At 31.0% G+C, this 27225-nt stretch overlaps 1 protein-coding gene across 2 annotated transcripts in view; it reads left to right on the forward strand.

Moving 5' to 3' along the window:
* The window catches only part of LOC145294149 (sortilin-like), a 153709-nt gene that overhangs the window by 71709 nt on the left and 54775 nt on the right, over window positions 1-27225 (forward strand). For both annotated transcript variants that reach the window (XM_080141254.1, XM_080141255.1), the window contains exons 2-9: window positions 3357-3413; window positions 8450-8514; window positions 11290-11392; window positions 18647-18805; window positions 21724-21794; window positions 22742-22809; window positions 23775-23905; window positions 26615-26698. In XM_080141254.1, coding sequence (XP_079997380.1) covers window positions 3357-3413; window positions 8450-8514; window positions 11290-11392; window positions 18647-18805; window positions 21724-21794; window positions 22742-22809; window positions 23775-23905; window positions 26615-26698 — 738 coding nt within the window. The remainder of the gene's footprint in view (window positions 1-3356; window positions 3414-8449; window positions 8515-11289; window positions 11393-18646; window positions 18806-21723; window positions 21795-22741; window positions 22810-23774; window positions 23906-26614; window positions 26699-27225) is intronic.

The raw sequence follows: 27225 nt of genomic DNA on the forward strand, positions 1-27225 counted from the left end.
GTGAACGTTTCCAATATCATAAGTGAAAATGATTTTGGGATTCGAACTTGGAACACTCAGATCATCAGTCAGTGTCGTTAACCACTGTCAGCTCCTGAGGTTTTTTGTTATAAATGTCAATTAGCAAAAATAAGTATTTAGAGATAATGTCAGCTGCAGATGCGACTGTAATGTAATCACTGACCAATTTTATCATTTGTCTGATTAATCTATTCTTTCTGATGTTTGCGATGCAATTTTTTCATTTCTTGTTAGAGCATGATATATTCAACTAATTAAAGATAAGACAATTTTTCTTTATTAAAAAAAAAAAAAGTTTTGCTTGGTTTCTTACACACATCAATAAACAGTCTGAGATTTTGGATAACTTCTCATCTTCAAATCTGATTGCCAAACTCTCTTTGCTCTGAGAATCCATATTTTCCCCTGTTAAATAACAATTCTTATGTCCGTCTTTATCATTCATGTTTATGGCCTAATTTCCAACTCTATCGCTTTCGAATATTGTTCATTGTTTTGAACTGTAAGCATCAAACAAATGTTGTTTTTTTTTTCATTTGTTCCTAAAAACATTTCTAAAGACATCAAGTTTAAAACGTCCTGTATAGAATAGTTTCAAAGATGGAGAGAGTAAGCAAAAAATTTTTTATGTAAAGCGCCTGGATATCCTAGGCATTAGGAGCGTCATAGACGAATGAAGATTGAAGTGTATACAAATTGATATGACTGCATGCAACCTGACTGGTGTCAACCCTTTGGATTGAACTGCAAGTGTGAAATGTTTCCTAATGTTGCTTACTGCAGAGTCGCGGACACTCACAACTCTTATAATAGGAAAGCCAGATGAAAGAAGAGGGATCAGGAATCTGTTGTCAGACTTCAATAAGTGATAATTAAGACAATCTGGATGTAGCAGCATTTATTTTAATGCTGGATATTGAATAGTTTTACATTTCTTCAAGGACATGTTTACCAAATGAACTGCAGATGGTAAACTTACAAGTTAAAAAAAAATTGTTTTCTTTATTTCATTAGTTCCATTTTTATGAAAAAAGGATGTTTTTGGCAAAGTTTGTAAAATACAAACCAATGTGAAAAAAAAAAAAAAAATCTGTTTCGGGTACCAAACTGAGATGCCGGGTACATATGACTAAACAGTGCATACAACTAGTGCAACAATATTTTAACTTGTTCTGATCAACATTGACTGCAACATGTACATAAAATTACTTTGAATACGGTTTTTATTTTTTTGAGGAAAATCTTTTTAAAAGATACATAACTATTTTGGTATTTCAGTTTCTACTTGGAAAGTAGATATATTTTCCTTGTAATTTTGTCTGAAATAGATTTGATGTCTCTTAAAATATCACATTTTATTTGTTCTAGTTTAGTTCAGTAAATATCTGGTTTTTAGCCACATTTAAAATTTTTTTGTTTTATGCCGTTTATGAAATGAAGTTTTTAATTTCTACCTTCATCTCATGTGAACATAATTGATCTTTTGTTTTCGTCGACTACCTTTTTTTTTTCTTTTTTTTTTTTTTTTTACTCTTTATTGTAAACAAGTATATTGTCATTTGAACGTAAATGGTTACTATTTAGGACAATATCGAACGGGATTGTGGGAATTTCAATAGCGAAATGTCTGGTCACATTACATTTAAACAGCATGTTAGTACAGAAGCAGGAGACAAAGATGGAATTACAAAGTATAAAACTATGAAAGGCGAATGGTATGAGGTGGTGGTGGTGGTGGTAGTAGTAGATGTGTATTAAACACAAGTTTTAATCTTAAAGGCTGCAAGTGTTCAATCTCTGTACAAGGCAGTGCATTTTTAATTTTCTCTTTAATTACACCCCAAAATAAACTTCACTGAATGATATCCGAGAAGAAACTGAAGTAAATGTATATATTTTTTATTTGAATGCAATTATGTTTTAACATGTGAATATATCTTTTCATTGTTTGATTAAAAACAAATTACCTGATACTATAGTGTGTGTTTACTACTTGTATCAACAAAAAGGTTGTGAGATTGCATACTTTCACCTGACAACGTAAGAATGGGCAAGTCTAATTTGGGCCATATTCCCATATTTTCTGAACTATTCTTGAAGTTATGCTGTAGAAACATTAAATCCAAAATTATTTCACTGATCAGACTAAAATTGCTGCATGACTCGAAATTTAAAGTAACCCCCCCTCCTCCTACCCCCACATCTCCCTCCCCCTCCATGTATCCCTATGCCCTCAGCCACATCAGAGATGAACTTCCCAGACCCCCCCCCCAACCACCTAATGTCCTTAAACTCAAAAACTAAAACATTACCGACATACCAAGCACCCCTCCCACCTCTCCCCTTGTTCCCTTCCTCTTTTTACGCTTTTCTCTCGCACCCCTCCCCTGACAACCTTTCACCCTTTCATTCCACCATAAATGAACGTTTCTGTAAAAGTCTGAGGAAGCTACATGACGGCCAAAAAACGGCTGCGTAGCCGAAACAATAATGTAACTTAACAGAAAAATACGGTAATAAAAAATAAAGCGCATATTTGCTCTACAACAGTATTGAGCACTTTCTTCAGGTTTTTATTAATTACCATTTCTACTATATATATATATATATATATATATATATAAAATGAGAATTATAGACAAGAAAAAGCAATATACTGGTATATATAGATCTATTTGCCAATTCAATAAGGAAAAACATCAATGAGAGAAGGTGCTATAAATGCATTAGAAAATATCTGCACATTTAACATGTTGTAATCGAGGGGGGGAGATAGCAACTTTTAGTTAAAGATTAAGATTTATAAATGATCGGAATCAAGAATTTAATACAGAATCTAATTGAATCAGGAAAAATATTGGAATCGTTCCATCACTATAATACACACACACACACACACACACACACACACACACACACACACACACACACACACACACACACACACACACACACACACACACACACAGTAATGTCTCTTTTTTATTCCGTCTGAAGTGATTATAACTGAATTTATGCATTCATAATCTGAAAGTTTCATCTCGCTGCTGCAGATATTGATGATGTGAGATTCTTAGAAAGCAACACCTGTCATGGATGTATCGGAAGCAGAGATGAATTCCTGGCAAAAATGTATCGAGAATGGTGGTGATCATGTAGAAAAATAAAATTGGATTAAAAAGTTCACTTGTTCTAATTGTACCGCTCCTGTCTTTGTAACTCTTTAACTTTTGAGTTGAGAGAAAAAAAACAAACTTTACTTTTGGAATGACCTTCATAAATCTGTACTGTTTTAAATCTTAACCATTCTAAATTGTTTTTCTTTTTAATTTCAGTATGTTTTTTTAAATGAAACAAACCACAGCATCCTTCTCACCTGGTCTGGTAATGGGGTAAGTATTTTAATTTAAAAATTTATGTTTTGCAAATAAATTTTCTTTCATCATAAATACAAGTAGAACTGCCCCTATATTACTAGTTATTTCAAACCAAAATTTTATTTTCATTGAATTTGAAAACTGAAAATTTTCAATTTTGTGTGATTGGTCCAGAAGCCAAATTTCAGTGTTATGACTAAAAAAAGCGGCTCCAAAATTTTTCCAAGCAAAAAAAAAAAAAAAAAAAAAAAAAAAAAAAAAATATTTATCTTAACTCAAATGCAGTTTCTTGAAACACAAGATAAGATTTCAATTGTTCATTTATTTTATTCTTTTCTGATGTCTCTTAACATCTTTTAGAAACTTCGTCCGTTGGTTACATGGTCTTCAGTTTGAAATAACATTTTCATTGTTAAATATGCAGATCAAATGGATAATCTCGTTTTGTTATATAACTGGCCAAACAATATCACCTGTCTGTCTTCATTTTTTTTTTTTTTACCATTGTTAATTTGGTGCAAAAGTTGGCATTTTCCCAAGTGCACATACGCTCATCTTAAATGGTTCAGGGTGGGCGGTAAATTATTGAACAGCTTGTTGGGAAAACTTTTTTTTAAAAAGGTTATTCAGTCAATATTTTGCCAAAACATCGATTTATATTTACTGGAATTGTAACAGAATAATTACATGTCGACACTCGGGACCCACACATTGTAATATGCAGGCAGTCGTAAGGAAACAAAGACGAGGAAGAATTTGACTCACAATTTGGTGAAAGCCTATAAACGGGCCACAACAAATCTTTTTTACAATAAAAATCTGAAAAAAATCTTTATAATATACGTACTTATCTCTGCATGAAGATGTCATATTCCAAAAATCATGTAAATCCATCAAGTAGTTTTTTTTTTATCGGACGTTTTATCGAAGCTTTGCTACACGCCATCTTATTTGAGAGATAATGCCACTAACGACCCCTGGCGGAAATATGGGTCAACAAGGGCAGTACATGCAGAACATCGAATATTTTATCAATCAAGTACTTTTTTTTTTTTTTTTTTTTTTTTTTTGAAGAAAATCAAATTTTACGATTTTTGTTTGGATAATAAATAAATAAATTAACTTCTATTAATAAAGAGAATGTGGAGGGCAGACCATCGACTATTTAAAATTTTTTTTTGCTTAAATGTTAAAAACACTTTTTGGGTTTGTATTACTGTACACATAGATTCGAATAAGTTGTCAAAAAACAAATATATAAACAAATGTTATCAAAGGCAAGATAAGTTACTTTTCTACCTAACTGGATAATTTTCTAGTGATTTTTTTTTAATGTAACATGTTTATTCAGCTCGAAAAACACAGTGTTTACCAATGTATTGGAAAATTTAAAATGGTGCCCGATTCTCTTTCACACGATAAGTTTGGGAAAAGGGGTTATAAATAAAAAACTAGACAAAATACTGTTAGAAAGTCACTCAATATGTTACCGTGACATAGGCTGACACATATTTGGTGGGTTTTTAACAGTGTATATTTATTTTTAACTCATTTTCCCAAACTTACCGTGTTCAACAGAGAAGCCGGCGCCATTTTAAATTTCCCAATACATCGGTAAAAACTGTTTTTCAAGCTGAATAAACATGTTACATTAAATAAAAACACTAGAAAATTATCCAGTTAGGTAGAAAAGTAACTTATTTTGCCTTTGATAACATTTATTTGTTATATATTTGTTTTTTGACAACTTTTTCGAATCTGTGTACAGTAATACAAACCCAAAAAGTTTTTAACATTTAAAAAAAAAAAAAAAACTAAAAATAGTCGATGGTCTGCCCTCCACATTCTCTTTTTATTAAGTCAATTTATTTATTTATTATCCCTAAAAATCGTAAAATTTGATTTTCTTGAAAAAAAAAAAAAGTACTTGATTGATAAAATATTCGATGCTTTTCCCTTGTTGACCCATATTTCTGCCAGGGGTCGTTAATGGCATTATCTCTCAAATAAGATGGCGTCTGGCAAACTTCGATAAAACGTCTGATATTTGATTTTCTTAAATAAAAAAACAAAAAAACAAAACTACTTGATCGATTTATGTGATTTTTGGAATATGACATCTTCATGCAGTGACAAGTACGTGCATTATAAAGATTTTTTTTACAGATTTTTATTGTAAAAAAAGATTTGTTGTGGCCTGTTTATAGACTTGCACCCGCAAATCTTTTGCAGTTAAAACAAGAGATTTATTTAGAGGTACTTTCAGAATAAGTTGTCTCTTCAAACATCTTCTCTTACTCTGATGTGCTTAACAAGACTCTGCTGTGTTGAACAAATAGTATTGTCTTTGCGGGCCATGTTTTTTTTTTTTTTTAATTAAAAAAAAATCCTTTTCTTTCCTTCTTTCTCACTGTGATGTCACCTCATACCTGCCTCAGTCATTTGCATACGTTAGGTGTTGTGCCGTTGCTGTTATATTTACATCTACACTCTGTTTCAGAGTGAATCCAGTTTGATTTTAAATTTGCAAAACAAAATACTTTAAAATGAAGTAAAGATAAAATAATGTACTTTATTTCATCTGTTGATAGCTCATTTCATATTTATTGTTGTTCTCTATTGAATATTCTATTGTACTTAATATATAGTAGTGATTTCAAAAGTTAAAAATAAAAAATGACTTGGGTGCCATCAGCTAGAATCGAAAGAAAACATTTAGCACTCCAGTTGCATTCTTTACGATTTGAGCTATCAACAGATAAGATATAAAATTAAGCCACTTCAAGCTATGAATGAATTTGCATATGCACAAAAGTAATTGAAATATTAGAAAATTGAATGAACATTTAAAGATTTTACTTGTTACAAACCATCCTTGGTGTATGACGATCATTTCTTGTTAATTTCAGTGCTGTGATCAGTAGTTTAAGGGTTTATCAGTTAAATATTTTCACAGACAAACATACATATATCTATTGTTTCATTTATTTACCATAAGATGACAATACATTTGTAACGATTTTTTGTTTTATTTGGAATCGCATTTTTGATTATGTATTTAAAAAATTTGTTTCTGGAGCAATAGCACACAAAACAACAAATTTTTAAATTTCTAATGAACTTTGAACAGTCGTAATTCACAGGCTCATTGAACTACCAAAGATCTGTGTCCACATTAGCATTTTTAGATAATGAAAAAAAAAAATGCTTAGCTTTTTTAAAACTGTTTTATCATATGCTTATTAGATATAGTTTGCATCCATGCCCCCTCCCCTTTTTTTTAAAAAAACAAATTTTTCTCATCTGTCTGTTGGTTCAAATGAACACTTTTATTTTAAATCCCAATCAAATGATAAAATTTTTTTTACGTGTGTGTGTGGGGGGGGCGTTATTGGATTTTTATCTGTTTGTCAACGGTTTCATGAATGCGTATGCGTGAATGGTTCACATGACAGATTCTTTATGTTAAGAATAAGTAGGTTTGAAAACACTTTTTAAAGATTGTGTCAAGCTTAGGTTTTGGTTTCAATTTAAATCTCAGCTCGAGTATTTTTCATTTTTACTTACAAGAAGTGAAGCGTTTAGAAAAAAACATAATACTCGGATGCACATGTTTGTTTTTTCTCTTTTGTTTTTTTTTTATAAAGAAATTTAACATTATGTTTAATACTGGGCAATGCTGGGTACATCTTCTAGTGTGTGTGTATATATATATATATATATATATATATATATATATAATCTATATAATCTCTAATGTAATTAGAAATATTAGACATCCATTTTATATTCATTTGAACAGTTTGTTTATTTGCAATTCAGATAATATAAGTCTCCCACCAGTGAGGGCGGAGGTCCAGTATGCATAAAAAGACGTCAAGACGTTGGCCCCGAAACTGCATATTTTCTCCTGATGAACTAACATCATTTGGAAACCAAACTATAATACTCCACAATTAAAAACAGCCAACAACTAATTTACAAATGGAATAACTACAATAAGAATGTGACAAAATTATCCATGTTTCTATCCTGATTATCCAACACTAATTGGAAGCTGAAGAGATATTGTATTTAACATTTGAAAACAATCGTTTGAATAAAAACCACTGACCAGACAAATCAAGCATTTTGTTTCTTCCTTTCCATCTTAAATTCATCTCATTAGATTGTACTAACAGTTCAGCTCGGTTTTGCTCGGGCCCTATGTACTTTTCATAACTTTAGGTGCATATAGAGTAGTTTGGCAGAGTCTGCAAATGTCAACTGTGACTTTTTGGCAGCCAAATGTTCACCCCAAAAACTGATTAAAAAGCTTGCTGCATGTCATGAATACCCTTTATGAAAAATTTCAAATGTTTAGACCCAAAATTGGCTGAATAGTGTGCTAGAGATCGCTAAGGTCAAATCTTTAGAACTTTAACTGCTTGGGAGCCAAAGTTTTGTCCAAAAACCGATTAAAAAGCTTGCCCTATGTCTGAATACACTTTTTGTAAAATTTCAAATGTTTAGACCAAAAATTGGCCGAGTAATTTGGTAGACTGCAGAGTTAATTTTTTAAAAAATTTTGACCCCAATTTTGACCACTTAACGTTTGTTTTGGGCTCAAATCAAATTAAAAAGTTTGATCCATGTCCAAGTAACCTACATCCTAAATTTCAAGTGTTTAGACCCAAAATTGGCGGAGGAGTTTGGTACGATTTTCAAATGTCAAATCGTTATACTTTATGACCCCCTGACAGCCAAATTTTTGGCCGAAAACAAATTAAGATTTTCCCAAATCTCAATATCCCTTATGTCAAATCTCCAGTCTGTTGTTAACCTACATGTAAAATTTCAAGTGTTTAGACCCAAAATTGGCGGAGGAGTTTGGTACGATTTTCAAATCTCCAGTCTGTTGACTGAAAATTGAGAGTAATTTGGTAAGGAAATGTACACACAGATAATTTCATTTTTATAGATATATAGATTGAGGTTTACAAGTATTACAATCAAATTTATTTCCATTGTAGTGTTTTCTCTTTGACTTAAACTCTATTTTGAACTTTCAGATTATTTTTGTTGGTACTACCACAGAACTTTCTGGTTATTCACATTCATCGAATCTTTACATCAGGTAAAACTATTTTTTATATACTTTTTTTATTTAGTGACTTCAAAACCAATTTGCAGATTATTGCCTTTTTCATTTTTAAAATTGTTAATGTATTATATAAATTATTTAAGAACTGTTAGATATTTCAGACTATTCATATTATTTGTATTCTTTGGACTGAATAAGATTCTAAGATGCTGGCGTAGTTTTATATTACTTTTATTAATGGATTGTTATAATACATGCTGTTATGTGAATTCAAACCACCCACGCAATTCCGCCTCATGAGCAAGCTAAAGAAAAAGTTTTCTAATGTTACTTATGTAGTAGTTCCTCATGAAAGACATTCCTGCTGGAACCTCTGACACTGACTACTGTCTTCATCTTGAATGTTGTTTTGACGATGTTTCTATCAATTTAACCTTCGACCTTCTTCCAGTGTACCTTGTCGAACTCTGTAATCTCAAACTCTGGGAATCTGCATGGAATTTTGAACGGAGGTAGCATGATCTCGTTTTGATAGAAGTCCTAAGTAATTTGCAGTTGTATCTTGGGTGCTACCCCCAATGAGAATTGAACCTTCAACTCACAGAAGAGTAACTTCTACTACTGAATTTTACCAAGTACTTTATCTAATTGGCCACAATTCTTGTAAGAATTAAGAGCCTTAAACCTGTTTTGTTTATAGATGTAAATATTATTTATTACTACATTTAAAAAAAATTACTACCTACTTATTACTATAAATAATATCTATTTATAATTAACTGTTCCTATATGGTTTTAAATTCTATACTAGGTCTGCTTAATAGTTGATCATCGTCCAATATATACACTACTTTTTTTAAGTCATCTTACTCTCCACTTCTGTGTATAATTTTTACTTTGTCTAATAATAAATGGTTTTACTTTCCCTTATATGGTAAGTTATACCTGGATTTTCAATCTCTCCACATATTAAAGATTTTTTATGTTCTTTTACCTTGCTTTTAGTATGCAACATATCTTGTGTATAATTTTCCAGACTTACATGGAATCTCATATACACAGTTCTTAGTCGTGACTTTTTTCCATAGGTGTGTCTCGTCAGCCTTGAGAATCTTTATCCCTGCAATTTGTATCGAATTTTGAACTGAGCGCTTTAGTTTGAAATTCTATACAGATTAGAGTTTGAAACGACTCGCCCAAAGAACGTTAGAGATGATGTCATCTGAAACATTTTTTCGGATAACGCTCAAGATGAGAATTGTAGTCGAAATGGTACAAATTATGAATCTTTGTTTGAATAATTTGAAAATAAGTTTTAAGATTTTCAAATTTTTCTTTTGAAAAAGTTTGTAACTCATTAACATTTCGACTGTTGAGACAAAAACAAATTCTTGAGCAAGTCTATTTGGCTAAAAGCATATCATTTCATAGTTCTTTGTTTTTAGTTTAGTCTTCAAAGTGGCTGATAAATTTAAAATGCGCAAATTTGAGAATCTTTAAAAAAAAAAAGCAAAAAAAAAAAAACATTTTCACAAAATCTTAAAATATTTTCTGCATAACAATCTACATCAGTTTCCCCAAAGAGATGCTGTTGTTGATTGAAAGCTCATAAAAATTGTGCCTCAGGATTGTTTAGTCTGCATGAAGTCCTCATCAGGCACAACTATGCATTATAGCTTGCAAACTTGTATGTTTTTATCTCCTAACACCCAGTGCTGCAAGGCTCAGTGGTTGCATGCAAAGTCTGGGAAGGTTTAATTCAGAACATACAAAGGAATGACATGGAATCATTAAATTTACTTCATTGATTTGCCGTTCCTCACACACGTTTAATTGCTACATGCACAGGCGATCAAAGGATGTTGCATTTAATGCTGACCCTTCTGGATTTTCACCTGAGCTATGTTAGTCGAACAGCTATGACACTACCACATTGTTACGCTCCCTACCATGGTGAAGTAGCATTAAACTTTAGTGGGTGATGATTTAGTACTTGTGAAACGATGGAAGACCTACTTTTTAAGTGGAAAACTTGTAGGAATGCTATGGAAAGTTGTATTGAACCCCCCCCCCAAAAAAAAAACAAAAAAAAAAAAACAAAAAAAAAAACGTTCGCCTGGTCAGGTTGTGGAAAGGGACTTTGATGAAACTATTTTTTACTTTTTTACTTTTTTTTTTTATTTGTGGTACTTGTAAGCAATGGGTAAAGAAGTGCAGTAGAACTATTGGTAGGTTGAGAGGATAACATACAAAATTGCATACAAAAAGTTTAATATGAAATGGATGAGAAGTCAGATGTGGAGAAAGTGTATTTGGATGACAAAAGATATTGAGGTTGTTAAAGTTTTGTTACCTTGGTGATACTATTGGAGGAAAAACAGGAAGTAGATTGCAAGAGTTCAGAGTGGATGACATAAGTTCAGAACTGTAGAGTGTTACAATTGTTGACCAATGTAAGAGTCTATCAGTATACAGTTTGATGTGTAGAAGTGAAACCTGGCCAGTGAGGGTTGAGAACATGTGTTGCATGGAGAGAAATGATATGATGAGAACATGATGGATGTTTAATGTAAGTCTTAAAGACAGGCTTAAAGGTGGTTGATGACTACCAACATATGAACGTGTTAAACCAAATGACGATGATGACCAATCCTGTATAGCATGAAATTAGAATCGTATTTGCATTAAATGCTGTAGTTATTAAGGATTGTTAAAAAAACAGTTTTTCTTTGTATATAAAGTTGGTTTTGTTACAGATAAAAATGTCTGAAGCAATAGTTTTTATTCTCGTTTTCAATTCTTTTCTAGCACGGATTATGGTACGACTTTTGAAAAAAAAAATAACTTAATTGGTGGTAATATAATCAAAAAGGGGAATGGCCTGCAACGTCACCGGTTTAATAAAAAGAAGGTAAATTTTTTTATTTTTTGTTTTTGTTTTGTAAGAATGCCATAAAAAGTGGTATTGTGGTTACAGGCACAAAATGGGACTTGGTGTTCCAGGTTCTGTCAAGATGACTGCATTAATTTTACTAATCCCTTGAAGGGAATGAATCCATATATCCTCCCTCCAGTTATGGGTTGAATAGTAGGTTTGGCTAAACTTTCAAGCCTTTGTTGTGCAACTAGTCTAGGAAAAGCCTGAAAATAACACTAATCCTTCTTTGTTTATTACAGTATTCTCCTTGCCAATGCGGTTGGATATTATGTAATCCATGCTTCACTATCGATTCTTCATACATCCACCTTTACAGTAGATATCAATTCTATCCTAAGACAAGAGATCTTAGAACTGAAACTTGGGACATCAAAACAATATTTTAATAAGTTAAAAATATACATTTTGTTGCTTAATCAAATATACATTAGTAATTTATTGCGATTAAACTGTTTAAATTTTAAAATCACTTTTGATTAGTCTATTTCAAAACATTAATTTTTATAAGTGTAAACTTTCAAATAAAACTTGACATTGGTTGAAAAAAAAACAAGTTTGAAAGTAAATTTGAAAGTTACAACATTATGATTTGAAGAACTTTTGAAAAAATTTTGAAATTGTTTTAGTTTGAATTCTTCGTCTTGTTTGAGAGGAAATCTTTCCCTCTTATTAATATTTAGTAGTTTTTGACAATGACTGTCTTCACCAAATCTTGCATTGTCAGCAAGTCAACTCTACCCCAACACGTTAATGTAAAGTCGTTGTCATCTGTATTGTTGCAACGTCTTTGATAGATTGCGTATGCAACTCATCACTGAAAAAATGAATTTGTATTGTACTTTCCCATATTAATTTGTATTGTACTTTCCCATATTAATTTGTATTGTACTTTCCCATATTAATTTGTATTGTACTTTCCCATATTAATTTGTATTGTACTTTTCCATATTAATTTGTATTGTACTTTCCCATATTAATTTGTATTGTACTTTTCCATATGAATTTGTATTGTACTTTTCCATATGAATTTGTATTGTACTTTTCCATATGAATTTGTATTGTACTTTTCCATATGAATTTGTATTGTACTTTCCCATATGAATTTGTATTGTACTTTCCCATATGAATTTGTATTGTACTTTTCCATATGAATTTGTATTGCAATTTTCCATATGAATTTGTATTGCAATTTTCCATATGAATTTGTATTGCAATTTTCCATATGAATTTGTATTGCAATTTTCCATATGAATTTGTATAGCAATTTTCCATATGAATTTGTTTTGCAATTTTCCATATGAATTTGTATTGCACTTTTCCCATATGAATTTGTATTGCAATTTTCCCATATGAATTTGTATTGCAATTTTCCCATATGAATTTGTATTGCAATTTTCCCATATGAATTTGTATTGCAATTTTCCCATATGAATTTGTATTGCAATTTTCCCATATGAATTTGTATTGCAATTTTCCCATATGAATTTGTATTGCAATTTTCCCATATGAATTTGTATAGCAATTTTCCCATATGAATTTGTATAGCAATTTTCCCATATGAATTTGTATTGCAATTTTCCCATATGAATTTGTATAGCAATTTTCCCATATGAATTTGTATAGCAATTTTCCCATATGAATTTGTATTGCAATTTTCCCATATGAATTTGTATTGCAATTTTCCCATATGAATTTGTATTGCAATTTTCCCATATGAATTTGTATTGCAATTTTCCCATATGAATTTGTATTGCAATTTTCCCATATGAATTTGTATTGCAATTTTCCCATATGAATTTGTATAGCAATTTTCCCATATGAATTTGTATTGCAATTTTCCCATATGAATTTGTATAGCAATTTTCCCATATGAATTTGTATTGCAATTTTCCCATATGAATTTGTATTGCAATTTTCCCATATGAATTTGTATTGCAATTTTCCCATATGAATTTGTATAGCAATTTTCCCATATGAATTTGTATTGCAATTTTCCCATATGAATTTGTATTGCAATTTTCCCATATGAATTTGTATTGCAATTTTCCCATATGAATTTGTATAGCAATTTTCCCATATGAATTTGTATAGCAATTTTCCCATATGAATTTGTATTGCAATTTTCCCATATGAATTTGTATTGCAATTTTCCCATATGAATTTGTATTGCAATTTTCCCATATGAATTTGTATTGCAATTTTCCCATATGAATTTGTATTGCAATTTTCCCATATGAATTTGTATTGCAATTTTCCCATATGAATTTGTATTGCAATTTTCCCATATGAATTTGTATAGCAATTTTCCCATATGAATTTGTATTGCAATTTTCCCATATGAATTTGTATAGCAATTTTCCCATATGAATTTGTATAGCAATTTTCCCATATGAATTTGTATAGCAATTTTCCCATATGAATTTGTATTGCAATTTTCCCATATGAATTTGTATTGCAATTTTCCCATATGAATTTGTATAGCAATTTTCCCATATGAATTTGTATAGCAATTTTCCCATATGAATTTGTATAGCAATTTTCCCATATGAATTTGTATTGCAATTTTCCCATATGAATTTGTATTGCAATTTTCCCATATGAATTTGTATAGCAATTTTCCCATATGAATTTGTATAGCAATTTTCCCATATGAATTTGTATAGCAATTTTCCCATATGAATTTGTATAGCAATTTTCCCATATGAATTTGTATAGCAATTTTCCCATATGAATTTGTATAGCAATTTTCCCATATGAATTTGTATAGCAATTTTCCCATATGAATTTGTATAGCAATTTTCCCATATGAATTTGTATTGCAATTTTCCCATATGAATTTGTATTGCAATTTTCCCATATGAATTTGTATTGCAATTTTCCCATATGAATTTGTATTGCAATTTTCCCATATGAATTTGTATTGCAATTTTCCCATATGAATTTGTATTGCAATTTTCCCATATGAATTTGTATTGCAATTTTCCCATATGAATTTGTATTGCAACTTTCCCATATGAATTTGTATTGCAATTTTCCCATATGAATTTGTATTGCAATTTTCCCATATGAATTTGTATTGCAATTTTCCCATATGAATTTGTATTGCAATTTTCCCATATGAATTTGTATTGCAATTTTCCCATATGAATTTGTATTGCAATTTTCCCATATGAATTTGTATTGCAATTTTCCCATATGAATTTGTATTGCAATTTTCCCATATGAATTTGTATTGCAATTTTCCCATATGAATTTGTATTGCAATTTTCCCATATGAATTTGTATTGCAATTTTCCCATATGAATTTGTATTGCAATTTTCCCATATGAATTTGTATTGCAATTTTCCCATATGAATTTGTATTGCAATTTTCCCATATGAATTTGTATTGCAATTTTCCCATATGAATTTGTATTGCAATTTTCCCATATGAATTTGTATTGCAATTTTCCCATATGAATTTGTATTGCAATTTTCCCATATGAATTTGTATTGCAATTTTCCCATATGAATTTGTATTGCAATTTTCCCATATGAATTTGTATTGCAATTTTCCCATATGAATTTGTATTGCAATTTTCCCATATGAATTTGTATTGCAATTTTCCCATATGAATTTGTATTGCAATTTTCCCATATGAATTTGTATTGCAATTTTCCCATATGAATTTGTATTGCAATTTTCCCATATGAATTTGTATTGCAATTTTCCCATATGAATTTGTATTGCAATTTTCCCATATGAATTTGTATTGCAATTTTCCCATATGAATTTGTATTGCAATTTTCCCATATGAATTTGTATTGCAATTTTCCCATATGAATTTGTATTGCAATTTTCCCATATGAATTTGTATTGCAATTTTCCCATATGAATTTGTATTGCAATTTTCCCATATGAATTTGTATTGCAATTTTCCCATATGAATTTGTATTGCAATTTTCCCATATGAATTTGTATTGCAATTTTCCCATATGAATTTGTATTGCAATTTTCCCATATGAATTTGTATTGCAATTTTCCCATATGAATTTGTATTGCAATTTTCCCATATGAATTTGTATTGCAATTTTCCCATATGAATTTGTATTGCAATTTTCCCATATGAATTTGTATTGCAATTTTCCCATATGAATTTGTATTGCAATTTTCCCATATGAATTTGTATTGCAATTTTCCCATATGAATTTGTATTGCAATTTTCCCATATGAATTTGTATTGCAATTTTCCCATATGAATTTGTATTGCAATTTTCCCATATGAATTTGTATTGCAATTTTCCCATATGAATTTGTATTGCAATTTTCCCATATGAATTTGTATTGCAATTTTCCCATATGAATTTGTATTGCAATTTTCCCATATGAATTTGTATTGCAATTTTCCCATATGAATTTGTATTGCAATTTTCCCATATGAATTTGTATAGCAATTTTCCCATATGAATTTGTATTGCAATTTTCCCATATGAATTTGTATTGCAATTTTCCCATATGAATTTGTATTGCAATTTTCCCATATGAATTTGTATAGCAATTTTCCCATATGAATTTGTATTTCAATTTTCCCATATGAATTTGTATAGCAATTTTCCCATATGAATTTGTATTGCAATTTTCCCATATGAATTTGTATTGCAATTTTCCCATATGAATTTGTATAGCAATTTTCCCATATGAATTTGTATAGCAATTTTCCCATATGAATTTGTATAGCAATTTTCCCATATGAATTTGTATTGCAATTTTCCCATATGAATTTGTATAGCAATTTTCCCATATGAATTTGTATTGCAATTTTCCCATATGAATTTGTATTGCAATTTTCCCATATGAATTTGTATTGCAATTTTCCCATATGAATTTGTATTGCAATTTTCCCATATGAATTTGTATTGCAATTTTCCCATATGAATTTGTATAGCAATTTTCCCATATGAATTTGTATTACAAGCATGTCTGATAGCGGAGAACTTAGAAAACCACCACCAAGGGGGACTTTGCTGAACTCTCAGGTTTTCAGGTGGTTAGCGATCATCCATTCTGTGCAACCTTTCATACAACGGCTGTGCATAACCTACCATGATTCAGCTTATGTAGTACAGGCCACAAAAAAAGCCAGCTCAACGCTATCAGAATGAACGTTGTTGCGAGAACTTTCCTTTCCCGACTTTCTCTTTCTATTCCTTCAGCATCACTAGTTTTGACCTCGAACAATTTTCGATATTTCACAAGATCCCTCGTCAGTCCTCATGGTTCAGCTGGTTTATTGTCTCCCATTTTTAATTCTTGTTTGTGATCAAAGAATTTCAAGTTGATCTTTAGTTACCACTGCTCCCAGGTCCAATCTTACCTGAAGAAGTGGTAGTACCTGTCAGCTTCCAATCTACAGATGAAATAAAATGTCATGAGAATAATTTGAAACTGTGATCAATTTTCATTGTGAATGAATAATAAAAAAAACACCATAAACATTTGAATATAGTAAAAATTAACCTTTTTTTTTTTTTTTTTTCTCGACACTTTTCAATAAAATTTAAACTACTTTTTATATATATTTAGTTATTTGTGTTATAGAAAATAAGAAAAAAAACATTGGTACCATTGGTTTCAAATCCAACACACCAGTCTCTAATTGCCTATGTCAAACTCTCTTCAACCTCTGTGTGTTATATATAAAATTTCCTTCCTCTTATCTATTTGATTGTCTGGTACCAAAGGTGCTTCAGCATTTATGCATTTTTATTCTCATAAAATTTCTATGCTAATCAACATATCGCAGAATAGATCTTATAATCTTATTAAATTTACTTATATTTTATTAATATTTCATTTTTTTTATATATTAGTATAAATAGTAACTGTATTTTATCAAAATTTTGGTATTGGGGAAGTGGTATTTTCCACTGGCGAACCATGTATTTTACAGCTGTCCTGTTTTTAAATCTCTGAAACAGCTACATGGTAAACAGCTGATGATCCTTGTTTTTTATTTACAAAATTTTAGTTTTTTTTTTTCTTCATCCTCTTATAGTTGAATTCTCTTTTATAGTTGTAAACTTTTTAGAAGTCGCCTTAGGGAAGTGCTAAGTCTGCGATAGGTTAAATTTAGTTTTTTCTTTTCTTTTTTTTTTTTACTCAAAGCTTCTTTAGACATAGATATGCATTGCCTTCAAGAAGTTTCCAGACTTTTTTCCTATGGGGACTTATTTGTAGTATATACATGAAACTCTAGTCCTCTTCAAAGTAATCTCCTTGGGCTGCAATGCACTTGTACCGTCCCAATTTCTGGAAGGCCCCATGGAAGTCTCTTATGTGAGCATGTCAATGACCTTTGTCACAGCCTCTTTCATCTCAATCGTCTCATAATGACAGCCTCTAAGGTTGTTTTTGAGCTTAGGGAATGACCAAAAGTCACAAGGAGGAAGATCTGGACTATAGGGAGGAACTGTCTTCATGCCTATCTTGATTAGTCTGTGACAAGGATGGAGTAGTGAACTGATCCTCTGTAAGCATCCTTGGTACAAATTTAGAGTAAATCTTCCGCATCTTCAGTTCCTCGTGAATAATTGTGTGTACAGTTCCCACACTAACATCAAACTATGCACTTATTGCCTCTATAGAAACACAACGGTCCTTATCCATGAAATTCTTTATTTGGCCAATCAACTCTGGTGTTCTGACTTCCTTACTCCTCCCACACCTCTCATCATCCCTTATAGACTCTCTGCCTTCTTTGAATCTCTTATTCCACTCGAAAACTGATGCTTGATATTGATACATACAAAATGGCCCAAAAGCAGCCTGAAGTATTCCATATGTTTCTATGGCATTTTTATCCACATTTAAAACAAATTTATTGCATATTGTTCTTTTAAAGAGTCTTCACATCCAGATAGCATTTTTGAAATTCACCCGCTGTGACAATCCGACTTTAGTAGTAGGGTGTATTCCAATTTTTGCCGTACCTGTTCATTTGAACCTGAAATCATAAAAATTGGTCAATCATTTCATAAGATGCATAGCAATTAGATACTGAATTTTCGAGAGTCTACAACACTTAATGCCTGTACAAAAAAAGGTCTGGAAACTTATTTAAGGCACTTCGTAATTCATCCCACCTAATATGATTCTGACAATTTGATTTGGCATTGATGCATGACATGTCATATGTACCCCCCCCTTCTAATTCCATTTTCTTTCATGTGATTTTCTTTCTCTTGCAGGTGTACATTGTTACGTTTTGTTTGTTTCGTTCTTGTTTGTTCCTGACCAATGATGGGGGTCACCATTTTGATAAAGTTGTACTGGACTTTGATTTGGATGGTGCTCTAACATTCAACAAGAACGAAAAATATATATTAACGCTTTCACAGAAGTCAAAGGTAACGCCTTTATTACAATTTTTCAAACTATCTGATTTAAAGTTCTAGAATACTATGATCACTATTGTCTAACTTGCATTTAATAAAAGGTAATGAATTAACATAAAAAAAAAATAAATAAAATACTTATGTAATACTATAAAGTACACCCACCCCCACAACCAGGAAGAGGTTAGCTGGAAAATGAATAACAAAAAAGACATTAAAAAAAAGAAAGTGATGCCATGACTATTAGCCAATAACAACCAGGGATGGGGGTTAAGATAATTCGGAAGATGTTGAAAAAAAAATTTCCTCTCATTTTTAATGAAGGTTAACTGTAAAAAAAATAAAGATGTTTAAATTGATATTTATATATTCAAGCGATACTAACTTATGGGAGGATGATCACCAAAGTGTTGCAAATGGCAAACTTGGTCTTGAGTAAGCTTCAAAATTCGAAATATGGGAAGTTTAAAGTGGACGTTCAGTTTACTTTTTTGCAACCTCATCACTCTTGCTTCCATTATTTTATCCTTTAGTTGTCACAAGTGATGTTTTTGACAAAACGGGAAGAATTGCTGTTTCTAGGTCAGAATATACCTAACATCATTGGCTAGTTTTTGATGAAGTATATATATATATTTTTTTATAGCTTCTTACATCAAGTGGCTCATGCCTTGTCTGGAGCAATTTCCTTAAAAAAAAACTTTAAAAAAACCTATGTAGAGACAATATACACACGTTTGCCCCAATGTTTGTGTGCTGTCTTTATTCTGTTTGTAAACTAGTGATCTATAGCTTTGTGCATGACAACCAATAACATTAGAATCCAGATATGGATAACAACCACGATACATGCATCTCTAACCAACTGGCCCCTGGGGAGGTTATTTCATACAAAAATAAGACCAAGACTTTTCAGCATGCTGTGCTGGTGCAGCTTTATTCTGTTTTGTATCCTGTGCAGTTACAGGAAATCCACCCTCCCAGGGTTTGCTTACTCACCCTTTCTGAAGGGGGCTAGTTCACTACTAATCACTTGAGGCACCCCTACTGGGGAATGCCAATGGGACTACCCAGGCATATTTTGGCTGGCCAGAGTGTCCATCTAGAATGCTGGCTTTGCAGATCCCACAAATCACTATCTTGTATCTAATCTTCCCACCGTGGGAGGGAGATAAGAACCACAATGCATATGTTTATGGTCAAGCAGTGAGTCAGGGTCATGGGCATAGTTGCATACTTGGGTCTATGAAAAATCTTTTAAGAAAACTGTTGATTATGGTTTATTAGTTTATTTTTATAACTACTTTATTTTATAATCAACTAACTCTTCTGGTGTTGCTTGGGAGTCATTGTTTTATTTTGCAAGAGTTCATAAAATTTCCAATCTGTTACTGGTTGAGGTAGAATAATTTTAACTGCACTGTTTTAAAAAAATAAAGTTATTTAACTGCTTCTTTTTACAAAAGAAAAAGATAAAAATTAATGTCTTCATAATGCATGTTAAGTACATTTTTTAATTTTTAATAGTTAATAAAGTTAACTTAGCATTTTATGTGTTATTTTTAATTGTGCACTAACAAATCTACATTGCTTGACAAACTCCATTGTCCATAAAAATAGAAAAAGAAAAATTTTAAGAAATTAATGCTTGTAAGTTAAGAAATTAATTGATTTTTTCATTAAAAACATTTTTATAGTAATGTTTTGTTGTACAACCCAATAACTAATTATTAAAATGTCCAATTTATTTTAAAGAAATGATTTTTTTAGTAATTGCTAAAATATCCGATGTGTTATGGTCTACCTATTTCAGGAGTAATTGATTTATCCAGAAGCTATAGTTATATTTAAACATTGATGTAGCAATTTGTGGTAGTTATGGCCTCAGAATCCTGACCTGTACTTTTGTAACACTTTTTTTTTTTAATACACTTTTTGTTAATTACATTACTGTTTGTCTTGATTGTTACCTGCAAGGTTTCAACAAACAGTGAAGGAATTTAAATTTGATACCAGTTAGCAAATGCTGCTTCTGTGCAAAAATAAATTATTTTTAAGTGATTTTCAAAGGAAGTTATTGCTTATAAGATATGTTATTTCTAAAATATTTTAATGTAAAAAAAAAGTAAATGTTGAAATATCTGATTTGTTTGAAAGCTGATTAATTTTTTTTAATGTTTATTAACTTCATTAAACTTAAGTGTGTTTTGATATTACTCATGATGGAACAGATTTTGGCAGCCATTTGTAATTTCTGTATCAGTCACAAACAGCCATTTCATTGACAAATGAACATATTGGATTAGTGAATGAAACTTTTTGTATATATCTGAAATTTCTATAAAGAAACTATCAGATCAGATAAAATATGTAGTCAAATCGATTGGAAATTTTCATTTTATATAAAGAAAAATATGAAAGATGCAGATAATATTTCAAATATCATAAAAGAAATGAAAATTCTAACTCTACAAAAATCAAACAAAATTACTCACACATTGTGTATGATATAAAAAACTCTGCACTGCAGACACCTTCATGAAAAGGCACTGCGAACATCTTCACGAAAAGAAGTATCATAAATATAAACTTCTTGGCTGTAAATGACCCAACAGTGGTTGATGAGCCATAAAATGATATTGATCGATCCTGTAAAGAACACAAACGGAAAATTTATGCAGATTACTAGCTAGTGAGACTCAAATATCACTTTGTCAGATACAATGCTATTTAGGATTAAAGTTGAGATCAGACCTGCTGTTTTTATATATTTGGTGTAATGAACATACTGCAATGATAATAGAAAATTCTAGTCAGAATCAAATATTGATTTGTTAGATGCCATGCTATTAAGGGCTGACTGACTTTTCTTTATTAGATAAAATGATTTATTTCACTTTCTTTTATATTGGTGTTTTTTTTTTTTATAGACATTACATATTACACAAGATGGTGGTATGCACTGGAAGAAAATTGGATCGCGTATTGGATCTTATTATTGGTAATAACTTTATTTTTTTTTTGTCACCCATTACTCCATTTTTTTTCCTCGCATTTTTGCTCAGTTTTTTTTTTCTTTTTTTACTTTAAAATTTATATTTATGTGGATCACTAGAGCTTCACATGGATGTGAACTATTGAACCCCACTTTTCTTTTTTCTTAAACTGATTTTTCTTTCGTATGACAGTTCTTTCTGAAAATGAAAATTTCAAGCAATTTATGAAGTCAATAAGAGAGATGATTTTTGTTTCATCCAAGAATGACTTCCTGTCTCCTTCCTGACACATAGGCATTTCTTGTCTTTATTTTGACTTAGTTGAAACCGATTGTAGTTGTTTATGAAAAAAGTTGTTTTTGTGCAGTCCTTTCTCCACACACACACACCCACACGCACACGCACACGCACATGAGGGTATCCCCTCCCCTCTATCTCCAGGTCGGAAAATTCATCTCCATTAGAACTTTGTTATTGGTTACTCACATCTCAACTAGAGATACAATTAAAATTAATGCTTTATACCAAGAAACAATTTTTCTATAGTTAAATGACAAAAGTGTTAATTTTTTTAAGGTTACATAATGAAAGTTATTATTTACAAAGATGAGTGATTGATAGAAGGGAAAATTTTAACCTAGTTCATGGATTTCTGGAAGAATGGGGGATCTTCCTGTTTTGGCTGACAACTCAAGCTAACGGATGTGAAATGTAGCTGCACTCCCACCCCACAGCAAGACTGCTCGAGGGTGAATGTGAAAACAAGTAAAAGCAGTAATAAACTTAGATTCAGTGCTCAATGAAATTTTTCATTCATTCCTGGGCAATGCCAGTTATTCCTGCTAGTATATAAATAGAAATAAACCATATACTTTCAGATCATGCTGTATATAAAAATTATCCTGTAATCCAATTCAACCTGTTTCTCATTTGTATTTTACTCTCATTTCAGGTCAACTTCTGATAAAGATGCTGCCTATACAGTGTGTGCTGCTTTTGAAACTGATTTTTCCAATACAAGTAAGTATTAATTTTTTTCCAATACAAGTAAGTATTAATTTTTTTCCAATACAAGTAAGTATTAATGTTTTTTTCCTGTCGTGGTTGTCCTTATAACAGCAACTGAGTTTGTTTACTGGAGGCATGTAAATTTTCAATTATAATTGATGTAGCAGTTAGAAACAGCAAATGCCCGTCAATACATAAATATCCCCAACAAACCCAACAAGCAGCTAAATCCCACCCCTACACAGTAGAGATACTTAAATGTAAGAAAGCATAGTTTCTTCCCCAGAACTGGTAGACTTGAGAACTCCCTTCCGGGATTCTGCTTTCCCAACTCTACTGACATGTAGAAGTTCAAGTGTAATGTGAACAAATATCTTGCTACTCATCTCCCTTCATAATATCTCTACAACTTGTGTCCCTGATAGTAGTCCCATACTTCAAAGTGGCACTGCACCTTGTTTGGGGTGACAATTGAATTAAGAAAAAAAAAAAAAAAAATTCTCCTGGGTGATTAGTTTGATCTTTTTATGTGTTTTGCTTATGAAATAATAAAAATTTTACTTATTAAATAATAAAAATCACACTGACATAACTTTGACGGATTCCTATAAATGAAGAGATGTAACTTTGAAAAAAGAAATGCAAATACAAATTTCAATAAATAATTTTTTATTTTAATGTGATTCTTTTTTTTTTTTTTTTTTTTTTTAAAAGAATTTGTACTTGGTCATTGTTAAAACAATTCTCTTTCACAATGTAATTTTCTACAAACAATGACCATGAAGTTTTAGCACCTATTTTTTAAATTTATTTTTATTTCTGACTGTATTATTTTCTGTCTTTCTATTTCCAGCTATTTTTTATATTTTTATAGCTAAAGCGATTCAGATCTCTCAACCCTGTTATATGGAGACAGAAAAAAATAATAATAAAAATAACATTATTTTAATAACATTCATTTTATTTATTTTTTCCAGATTACAGAGGTAATGTGTACACGTTAAAGAAAGCAAGTGGAAATTATGAGAACTGGATTCCTCTCTTGGAAAAAGTAGTTTCGTTTGGCATTCAAGCGAATTTCATGTATGCATCAACTCTCACAAATGATGTAAGTCCAATGTATTTGAATCGTTAAAAAAAAATGTTTGAGAATATTACTATTGTTTTCATTTTTGGTCGTCTTCTCTTGTACTGGAGTTATGGTTCCTGAATGCCTCCTAATTTCTGTCTGTTGCTATTTCGCTTGTGCTGCTTGCCATAATCAGGTTGTCATCAACTGACCATCTCCTCTTAAAATAGCTACCATGTGGCTTTAAGCCATCAACAGGAGACATAATTTGGAGTGTTTTAAGTGACTGACACGATCATACCACTTGAGATAATGTGATGTTTTATTTCTACAGTTTGTGATCTTTAATTACATAAACTCTCTAATCATAAAAGTAACGTTGCTATAGTGGTTATCAGCATGTATGGTGAGTTCTGCGTGTGGTGGTTTAATTCTGTCAGAGATATTGCATTGGTTTCATTAATGCACTTTGGATCCATCTCTCTTGGTTATGGATGAAATAGTAAGATAAATTAGATCCCTAAACCTTGGTAGAGCAACTAGTCTAGTAGAAAGAAAGCTTTAAAATGTCACCTGTAAAAAAGGAAGGACCCTAACATGTGATGCACCTTTACATATCATTAAATTGAGCAAAGTCTTATCCTTCGTATGCATACTCCATTCTGATGAAATTCGCGTTTTTCAGTCAGTCTATTCGAGATACTACACTTAGAAATCCTTCAGTATATTTTTCAGTAATACTAGCTGTACTCACCCGGCATTGCCCAAGATCCATTATGTTTAAATTTGTTATGTCTAATATTTAAGCTGAAAACACAAATAAGTTTAACTAAAGAATGGGTTATTGCCCTTTGCTTTTTTTTTTTTTTTTCCTAGGTGCCTAAGAATTTGTTTTCTATTAGCAAATTGCCAAGACAGATTAAAGATAAAAAAAAAATCCTATGAAGTATGTTATTTTATTGCCAATAATAAGATTATTAAAATTTAAATGATTTAATATATTGTGTCAGGAAAGAAAAAAAAAACGTTTGAGATTATTTTCTTACTAAATATTTGAACCTGAAGATATAAGTAGAAGTAAAGAGCACTTGTGACTGAGGATTACCTCCTCCAACTCTCTTTATGACATTAGTAATAAAAATAGAAACTCATGAATGGATTCAATTTAAAATGTAAAAAAAAAATAACTAGTGAAAACACAATACGGATCAATAGTGATAATAAAAGATTTTATTTTTTAATGTAGTTTTTGTTTATTATTCCTATTGTTGTAAAATGTCTAGTCATCACTTGTAGGCAAATAATATATAACAATTGATACAAATCTAATTTTGTGCAACATGTAAAACCCAGTCAAAAGAAAAAAAAACAATGGCTACTATATCTCATGATATTTTGGTGGATCTCATAAAGTAATGCTATTTCTTGTCCTCTATTATGCAAATGAGATGCTGCTGATTTGAATAAAATGTCTTTTTTCCGAGATAGGAATTTGGAGTTCTGATCTGGCCAGCATTGTGATGTTAGCCACCAAAATTGTTACATGAAAGTACAGAATAGTTAACAATTTATTATTTAACCATATTGAAGTCAAGGAAAATCTTGCTTTACTTTGTACTAGCGGAGAGACCCGACGTTGTCCAGGATTGAATGAGGATCATCAAATGTTCCACCCTCCCATACTTTTATTTTCATTGAAATCGGTGAAATCACCTATCTAAAAAAAAAAATTTTTTATCAAATCAATTGATTGCCTTCTCTACTAGGGTCCCCACTCCTACAGTGTACCAGTAGGAAGCTTCACATGCCTCCCCACAGTGTTTTAGTCCACAATACATTGTAATCTACATTGTACTGTAGAGAATCTACTGTTGATTTTATAAAATTATATGTAAATTATGGCTTTATGTTGTTTAAAACACAAAAGTCAAGTGTCATGATTCAGTTGTGCTTTAAACAGAAACATTCATTTTGAATGCACCCCTGTCTTATCAAAGAACCAACAGTTGATTTTTATGAAATTATTTTTGCATAATCACTTGAATTGAAGTTAAACGTACAAAAATCAAGTATCATGGTTCAGTTGTGCTCTAAAAAGAAACATTCATTTTGAACACGCCTATGTCTTATAAAATAATCTACAGTTGATTTTTTTACGTTGGCCTTTTTGCTTATGCAGTGATAAAACTTCTCAAATACACTTGTGAGGTTAGGTTGTATTAAATGTTAACTTTGGTCAAAATCGGGCTTCCTTCCTTCATCGGATATTTATCAGATGAACTCTACGTAAAAACACTCCCAGATACATCAAGTACCTTCATGTAAAATTAAAAAACTAAGCCCAGCTCTTTCTGAGTCCGCAGGAACAAACTCACATGAAGTTCCTTTTATCTAACAGTACAGATATAAAATATATGCAGCTGATTTGGGTCACATTTGGTTTGTTTGACTCTCTTTCTGTTACGTTTCTTGACTATCAACTTGTCAACTTTAACGTGTTTGCATGAAGTGTTTTTCATAGCAGATACCTCCATTTTATTCGTATATATTAATATAAAGTATCACATTACTGATATTAATGTTAATACGTGCTGTTTAGTTTGTCATTATGATAGAATGTTTGCAAAATAAAACCATTCAAATCTAAGTTGACCCCCTTACTCCCACTTTTCACAAAATGTTTGTATAATTCATGTGTAAATGGCAACAGCTAATTTAATATTTTCAATTGTCTCTTTTTTTTCTTAGGGAAATGAAAGGAAAATGCAAATCTCTTCTGATGGTGGCAAAACCTGGAATGAGGCTCAACTTGAGACCATCACTCATGACAGGGTAACCTTTTTCCCTTATCAATCTCCAACCAACTTTTCACATTCAATAAGATCAACATTAAATAATCGATGCTTTACAACTGTTTTAGTTTTGCAATTAGTTTCTGCATTGTTTCTATAACTTTCTGTTACGCCTCTTCTCTGATTTCTGTCTATATTTCTGTTCCAGGCTACATTTTTTTATTTATATCTATTTCTTTTTTTTATTGTGTTTTGTTATCTTTGCTTTCCAGTGTATTTTTTCTGTCTTTTTTACTTTTTTCCACATTTTTGGGGTAGAAATATGCTACTCTTGAAGATTGTACTAGTTTTGTTACACTCTTTTCCCCTCCATAGTTGTTTTTAAATAAATTCAAACACTGCAGCTAATTAGTTTCTAAAGTTTTTTTTTTCTCTTCAACTGATTGGCAGTGTTTCAACTACCTAATAATAGTTGCGTATTATTGATTGCTTTCGGATCAATTGATTTCATTTCTGATTAGTATTCATTTCGCTTGTTTGGGGACAGTTATTCTGATGAAATAATGG

Source organism: Euprymna scolopes, chromosome 15 (genome assembly GCF_053919585.1).
Source record: "Euprymna scolopes isolate OS-2025 chromosome 15, ASM5391958v1, whole genome shotgun sequence".
Classification (NCBI taxonomy): Eukaryota; Metazoa; Mollusca; class Cephalopoda; order Sepiida; family Sepiolidae; genus Euprymna; species Euprymna scolopes.